Source organism: Suillus subaureus (genome assembly GCF_016647635.1).
Source record: "Suillus subaureus strain MN1 chromosome Unknown BJ212scaffold_611, whole genome shotgun sequence".
In the NCBI taxonomy this organism is placed as follows: Eukaryota; Fungi; Basidiomycota; class Agaricomycetes; order Boletales; family Suillaceae; genus Suillus; species Suillus subaureus.
Genome location: NW_024539167.1, coordinates 1 through 8,404, shown reverse-complemented (window position 1 = coordinate 8,404; position 8,404 = coordinate 1). Strand labels below are relative to the sequence as shown.

Sequence of the window (8,404 nt, the reverse complement as noted above, 5' to 3'; positions counted from 1 at the left end):
GCCGTAAGCGCTCTCGAGGAGTACGCAGAGGCGCACGCCTCAATCGAGACGCATGCGGAATCGGTACTCTGAAATGGAACGTGTGCCACCCAGTCGTCGATCCCTGATCTAATGGCAGTCTCGAAATCGGCGAGGGCAAGAGATGGTTCTGCGGCGTGAGCGGCTACCAGGAAGCTAGCTTCAGCATCAAGGAAATTATCGATTGTCCCGCGCGTGTGGTGGCTGGGATTGAATAAGGTTGTTTGGGGGGACGAGTGCTGGTTCTGCAAAGCTTGACGTATGTACTCTCGACTCGTGTCCAAGGAAAGATGGGTATCTCGCAAGATTTGGAGGGTCTCGGGAGCCCAATGAGGTGAGGCCTGTTGCGCACTCTGAACACATCCCCATCTTTCCTCTAGGACACTCCTTACATCACCGGTGACCTTACTGACCATCTGCGACAACTCCGGAGATGCAGAGTATCTAAGCTTGAAAAGACGGCGCGCAATCTTTGCCGACATAAAATGTAGGATGTCATTCGACAAGTTATGGTCGAGGGCAATGGTCGTGAGCCTCGCCATGAAGAACAAGATGAACGATTTATACGTCGTTCGTCCAAGAGCACTGCGCTCCAAAGTTGTCTGTAAGGCAACGCGAATGACAAGCCAAAGTGGAGACCGCCTCCACGGCAATTTTGCGCTGTTCCACAGCACATCATCTCCAATGCGCTTGCGGATACGAGGAACATCAGCAATGCTCCCGAGGCCACGAAGTATACCGGTCAGGAGTTCCGTGATATACGAGGATGTGTCGTGTCCCTCTCTTCGTGAACAGTGGATTTAGCTTTTGTCCTCGTCGCTGCTGCATCAAGGACATCTTCATCCATGTGAACGAGAAAATTCGCGAGCTCGGCGGGAAAGGTGGCATTGTCGATGTTCATATCTGGGACTGTGATAGCAGGGCCGGGATAAGAACAAATCAGCTTTCCCTTTGCGCCCATCACTGCGGTGGGGTCAGGAGAGACCTCAAATGACTCGAATATGGTGTCGGATTCGAGTTTTCTCATGACCACCGCAGCGTTTTGCGCGCGAATCATATATACAAGGACATCTGAAAATTGATGCTCAACATAGAAAAAAATGCGAATGAGATAAAAGTAACAGACCTTCCGTGTCCATAGCATTGATTTGAGATTCGACTTCCTTTGCAGACATCACGCTGAATCTGATTGAATCTTTGAGATTGCGAAGCATTTTCAAGCTGCTCATCCAAAGCAGCAGCTTATCGGACGGCATCTGGTCACAGAAGGTCATGGCAGCATCAAATACTGCCTGAGATAAAGCCAAGTCGTTCTCCAGGGATTGGTCGCTCCCTTGCGGCAACTTGAGGGGAAGAAGTACATGATTGATGATATATTCCAGGCTAGGTTGATCGTTTGACTCGGAAAGACGATTTGCTGTTGAATATTGAGCCATGTTACCAATGGATGAGAGAGGAATTGGCCACTGACCGTGAAATTTGGCCCCTTCACTAATAAGGAACGCCAGGCGCTCGTCCTCACGCCTCACTGGGCTGGATCCACATAAAGCGAGAACCTTTGTGTACAATGCATCACAGAAGTTTCATATCAGATCTGGGGCCTGAGGCCTGAGGAGTGCCATCAGTATGAGCGTTGAGGCTGTACATGGGCGTGTACCAGGAATTTGATCGTGCGTGCCTAGGCCGAAGGTTTGATGCTTGATAAGAAACTCCTTGCTTTAATATTACCTCGCCACTGGCCCACTGCTCAGGTATAACGAGAAAATTTTTTGAATCCCTGTATTTAAAAAAACAAAGTTGGCAGAGGTGCTTGGAGTCCCTACATCACGCCTGCCTAGTATGGGTGTGATCACACCATGTAACGAAGCGCGGTGGTCCTGTCTTCCATAGGCCTGCACGGCATTTCGAAGAACCATCCCTAGGATTCATCACGCCCCACATATCATGGTTCTAGGCCGTCCACCCTAAGATTCTGATTCTGATGTCACATGCTATAGGATGTCTGTTGCCCCAAAATTCCTCGTACATCCTTCTGCATCGGATCTTAGGTTTGGCACACTCTGGTCCGCCACAAGAACGCGCAACGCGGTGGTGGGGTTGGGGTCGTGCAAGGTGCGCACTCAAAATCTGAATATTGAATCCCAGTAACCACGAAAATTTGCCCAGGCGTCAGTATTTGTGTTACATGACTTTACGTAGTACGATAAACTCGTGTTTGAAGCTCAGATGGATACAGAAACCATTTCGCTTGTCATCGTGCTGACTTTATTTTATCAAGGCTCAGTTAGCATCTGAAGACGACTTGCATCGTGCTGCCATGAGCAAGGATATCGGGAACCTTCTCAGCAGTCGTGTCATGGACATAGGTCATCCACGCATATGCAAGGTTTGGATATGGCTTCGATAAGGTGTTATCAGTGACCGTTCCTGGTTAGTGATACAATTACTGAAAGTCGTGTTGCATATCTCCACAACTACTTTCACCTGCATCTCAAACAGCTGACACATCTCTGACATCAGTTGCGATCTTCCGCTCCTTCCGCTCCTTCCGTCACGTCGACCCGCTAGTGCACTTGCTCCCCCACAACGACATAGCCACAACTCTATCAAATACCAATAACAATGCAATAGCCATCGGCCTCCGACTCGTTGGCATACTTGACACCAGCCTGTTGAATGTATCTTCCACCTTGAGCTGGCAGAACAGAGTCCCACCGTATGAGCGAGGCTATGGTTGACTGAAACAATTTGTGGCTATTGGTTGTACTCACGAAATACAGCAGTAGTAATATTGATAAGGCTAGACAGTGCCTGAATGAATGTGAAGGACCCTGTAGAAATTGGGCTGGTCTCCAGGAGTTAACGAACGTCTGCATACGGAACGTGGGTTGCGGGTTGGACCCTGGGCGGTCTTTCCACCCGACGCTCTCTCTACTCCATGAAGTACCTCCCTGTCTTGGTCCTCATACATGCCTCTTACCGAATCGTGTTGACGAACAGTATCCCGGCGCAGACGAAGCTGGACTCCCGTCTCTGTCAAAAAATTTGTGCTATAATATCACTGACTGTAACTTATGGTCGCAGAACTTTTACATGGAATTTGAGGGTTGCCATCGGATGATCGTCAAGGCTGTATGTGGGCACTCGCTTGAAGAATGACTTAAACAACGATCGCAGGCTCAGTTTGAGCCTGAAGGTTTGATGGCAACCAACGGAAAGCGTTCTAATTGCGGAATCTGCTTATCAAAGTGCATCAACTTCTTCACGATTTGGTGCTCACTAGTGTCGAATATCTCAGCTCCAACATTCCTCAATCAACCTTCCCTCCCTCTCCATCGCAGCAACATACTCCACAGCCTCAGCATTCGACCTTCCTCCAAACATCTCCGCTGCACCTCGCACAACTTCACGGACAGCAGTAGGCATTTTGTTCGAGGAACTATTATAGGAGCTTAAGATTCATCATGCGCTATATATAATCTAGACTCACCCTGAGATGATAAGGATGCCTCGTTGCTGCCCCAGCATTGTCCAAATATACTGTGCGTCCTTCTTCATCAGATCTTGCACATACGTCCGTTTAACACCCTCTGGTCCATCACGAGAACACGCAACGCGGTAGCGGAGTTTGTGTTGTTCCGCATGAAATTCCCATTCCGAGTGATAATGCTGATCCTTGTGTGCAGAACGACAACCAAAGTATAAGGTAGTATCTGGGGTCATAAAAGATCGGCTGATATACAAAGACGGCCAAACATGCTGGTATATCCCTCGTGTATGCGTTGCTCGATGACGGCACGCATAGGTGCAATGCCTACTCCTGGACCCACACACACCACTGGTGACCCGTAGGAAGGGAAATGAAGCCCTTTCTGAGACCGATACGAAGGGTATCTCCTGGAAATGATGAGTTCAGGGACTGCGCTAGAACGCCATGCGGACCTGATTTAAGCCCTGATAGATAACTAGTACAGACGCCTTTCCGATGAATTTTCAACTTTGTGCGATAGCGCACTATAGCAACACAGAGATGGATCTCACGGGGATGGAACTGCCGAAACCCAGAGATGAATTGGGCTGCAGCAAACGCATTTCGACATGAGCTCACCTCGATGGAACTAGCGATGGAGAATTCTCTTGGCCTTAGCGGAGGAAAGAGGTCAAAGACATACTCTCTCGGTATCCTTGCAGACCGGAACTCGGACAATACTTCCCAGGTCGTGCGTTTCACGCGTTGACAATAATCATACAATTCGTCCTGCACATCCTCAATAAAAGAAAGAAAGATGAGGATACCGACGTACCGCTCCATCTATTGATACAAATTCATCAAATTTTTCGCATTCGAGCTCGTCGGTAGCAAAATATCGGAGCAGTCAGAAAAAAAAGCGACGGGTACAGCATTGAAATCAAGATAGCGTGTGAATAGGATTTGAAGGGAAACGATTTTCGGTAGATGGTCGGGCAGCGTTTGATCTGTAAAATATTAGACGGGGTTTACTGGGTTCTGCTTGTTTCTACTCTGAAAAATTTGTCGGCAACATTTGTCCAGCCCATGGTGACAAGGAAAGAGTTGACTTCTGATGCAGCTGCGGATGGATCAGAATTACAGTAACATCTCCAGGATTATATCTGAGATTCCCCATCAGTAGCTGCGAATTCAAAAGACAAAAACCCGTACTTTATATCGTCTTCGAAGGAGAACTCAAAATGGCGTACGTCCTGAAACCAATCTTCCGCAGTGATCCGTCTGTTGCACTTCACAGAAGCTGTATGAAACTTCTTGTCCTCGTCTAGAGGATCTGGATTCGGAAAGGTGTCAGATCCCAAATTGCTAAAGGATACGCGAGGTGGTGGTCGACCAGCCGGAATGTTATGTTGCTCGTGCGGTAATGGGTAGAGCTGTATGAGGACTTCTAGGAGACGCTCGATCCAAGGATCCAATGCACCATCTACCCTGCACTTTGATTAGCCACATGGAACACGGAAAACAAAGGATACCCACCCTAGGCGATGCTGTTCATCTCCTTCTCCTCGTGAGCAAATCTCATAGCCTCCCAAACTCTGCATCCTTCTCGATAGCTTCTTTGCCGGCCAACAGAATTTCTCATAGGCCGTGTCTCCGAGGCCGAACACGCAGAAATCCGTGTCCTCGAATAGGTCATCTGGGAGATCAGACCTCAGCAACATGTTCCATAATGAAGTCATGGCTCTGGGTTCAGCGCCCCAATCAGTGGTCGAAACCACGAAGATGACCAAGTGTTCTGAAATCAATGTTTCCTGCACAGAACCTGAACACAGTGTTACAACAAGTGAGAAGCCGCCTACTGGTGGATACACATCTATGCTCTGCACACGACAGTGAAAATGGACTCTTCGACATTCCCTCGCAATGCGATCAGCAGTCTCTTGAGCTGTACCTGTTTCCGTAGCGTAGAGGGTTAAAGTTCGCGAGATGCAGATGAATGTTGATCATCCTCTGTAGTTCCATGATCACCGTGTGTAGACATATGTTGGACGTTTGATGAACATGAAGACAGATTATCAGATGGCTAGAAAGAAGGGACGGTTGTCTTCCTTCTTTCAAGGTTTGACCACTAGTTTACGGGAGAGCAGGCCTATTTGAACTCTGAGCTTCAATGTGAAAATCACCTTAGTAGCCAGAAGACCCGGTAGAGGCTCCAACCAAATTTCTAACGCCTCAACGAAACATCATAATTTGAGGGTGAGTCGGGGGCTTCCGGCACTTAGTACTAGTACACCAGTAAAAAAATCAAAGTTTGTCATAGGCATCAGTAAAAACCCACGGTTCTTAAGCAAATTTAGTGTTGGTGAGTTTCGGCTTTCTCCATTGCTTGCTTTCAACTCATGCGGTGGAATGAGCGCTCGGTGGATGAGCCTCCTTTATCTGATTAAGATAGAAATATTGGATGTCTACTCAAGCAACAAACTATAACATTTCAGATTCGCATACAAATACATTCACGAAGAACATCGCAAAATTACATCATGATGAAGGCTAGTGTTGTCACAATCGCTGTAGACCAGAACTGCAGTCAGTCGGGTCCCTGGCAGAAAGGCGCTAAAACATACCCTAAACAGACCTGGCGCTCAGTCGAGAAAATCTCCCTCAGTCAGAATGCGGCCATTGAACATCTTTCCGAGGTGAGTTGGCAGATACCCCATGCCTTTCCTTCTCATTCCAAACAACTCCTTCAGTGGAGGAAGCTGGGATCGCTTGAACGAACACGATGCTCTCGCCCAAGGACGATTCTCCTCCCTGATAAATCCATCACTGTCGACTATCATGTCATCATCTCCCAAATCCGGCGCGTTGAGCCCTAAGAAGTTGCAAGTGTGGAGATACATCTCGTAGCTGGAGAAATAGAGTTGACCCGCAAAAGGTTGAGCTGGCAAATCAGCGGCTCCGGTGGTGTCAGATGTGGCATCGAAGGAATGCGGTAGAGTTGAAGATCATCGCATGCCTTCATCGTGTTTGCGGTGCGAGGAGTATAGACACATAAGTGAACTACATTGCTGTTCCGGATATCGGGCAGCAGTATGTTCACTTCGTTCGGGCTCATGACTACCAGCACTCCAACGTCACTGGATACAATCCAATTGACGGGCCGCAGGTATTCATCTGCTTTCTTCCTGGTAAGAAAAGTCTCCACCGTATGGGCGAAATCACGAGTGACTAAAATATTGTTTGCCCACTGATCGCCTTCATGAAATTCAGTAGTAGTGTCGACAAGGCTGGATAGCGCTGGAATGAATGCGGGAGACCCTGTAGGAATTCGGCCGGTTTGGACAAATCGACGAACATCCGCATGCAGATCCTGAGCCGCAGGCCTTACTTTGGGCGGTCTGTGAACTTGACGCTCCTTCTCTACCTCGTGGACTACCTCCCTTTCTTGTTCCTCACCCATGCTCCTTTCAGGTCCCATTAGAACTCCGAGCTCCTCGCACTTCCCTCGAATGTCTGCATCACAAACGTGTGATACCTGTGAAGGATTGCGTGGTGCGTACATATCCTCTAATGAACGCTCCTCTGGCTGCAACCAGGCAGTTTCAAGGGTGGCAATCGAAGTGGCAGGGGCGCGCGAGAATTGAGTCCATGCGGAATGCCGTGTGCTGAAATCCGATCCCTGTTGAACCCAGTGGAATGCACGCATCTGGATGTCAAAACAAGTTTCGAGCATCGCCAGTACAAGATATCTGCCACGTCGACATCGTCGGAATCAGCTTTCTGAGTCGCCGAACGAATGCTTCGGTCAACTTCCGTCGGAGCGAAGAACATGACCGAGTGTCCATTGCCCACCTTCCGCATTCGCATGCATCCTGTGTCATTGATTATTGTCGAAAACTGATATGCATGAACTCTGGAATCACGAACCTTGCGTCAGGCGGTCTTTCGTGACTTTCGGACCAAGCGTGACTGCAGCCCGGAAGCCGGAAGGAAGTTTGACATCCGTTCCTCTAGTATGCGCATCGTCTAGATATATCACACACTGATCAAGCTGCTGGGCAAAGGGGGACGACACAAGGGGTTCCACTGTCCCATCCCGACTAACAACGACAATTCATCATCATCATTCACGAAGACTGCAGCTTGAGCGTCAAGCTTGGCTCGAAGCCATGTCTCGGCCAATTCCTGATTCTTCAATTCCAGCATCTGCGCACCCACATCCAAGAGCACGCGGACCTCGGGGGTTTGTGCGATAAGGGCATCAATGAAGTGTGATACCTTTTGGCCGGGGGGTATGCATGTGTAGCAATTGTTCTCCGGGCGCAGAAGCAACGCCAGGACTCGGGCATTCGTGCTGCGTTGGTAATCAAGATCATGCTGGACTATTGAGCTCGGTAACAAATAACGATTGTCGTTGGTACCAGAAAAGCCAGTTGTGAGATGTCCCTTCTCTTGGGCGAGATCCCATCCGGAGCAGGTGAGCTTTCTGGGGAATCCCTTCGCTTCTTTCGGAAAAACTACTCGGGACAGGTAGAAGTCTATGACTGCCTTGTTGCATGCAAATAATTTCTGAAGATCTTGGAGCTGCTCTGCAGATTCCGTATTGATTCCGCTAAGGTGGCGCAGACTTTCTGGGACGGATTGAAGTCTAGCTATCCAGGATTCATACTCGAGGGCGGGATTATCCTGCTTTAGCAGGAGCTCGAAGCACAACATCAGCTGCTGGAGCGTGAGGCCCCCATAATAGTAAGAGAGGCACGTAAGGATGACAGCAACATCCGGATGGCCAAATTCTGCTCGCTGCGAGGGCATGTCTTTAGCGCGAAATGGAACAGCGAGCATAGTTCGGTTTGGGGCAAGGCCATAATCCACGCGCCAGCGACGTTCTTTGATGGCGTACACCAAGATACCGTACGC

The 8,404-nt window shown here is 48.9% G+C and overlaps 1 protein-coding gene across 1 annotated transcript; it reads right to left on the bottom strand.

Annotated features, from left to right (window-relative positions):
• Positions 1-6,112: 6,112 nt before the first annotated feature.
• On the bottom strand, positions 6,113-6,503 carry BJ212DRAFT_1419663 (uncharacterized protein). The gene has a single exon (XM_041337614.1). The coding sequence runs from the start codon at positions 6,385-6,387 to the stop codon at positions 6,130-6,132; it is 258 nt and encodes an 85-aa protein (XP_041184790.1). The 5' UTR covers positions 6,388-6,503; the 3' UTR covers positions 6,113-6,129.
• Positions 6,504-8,404: the final 1,901 nt, after the last annotated feature.

What these genes read in the sequence shown, in the direction of transcription:
- BJ212DRAFT_1419663 (XM_041337614.1), bottom strand. Translation starts at nt 6,387, where the DNA reads ATGTATCTCCACACTTGCAACTTCTTAGGGCTCAACGCGCCGGATTTG.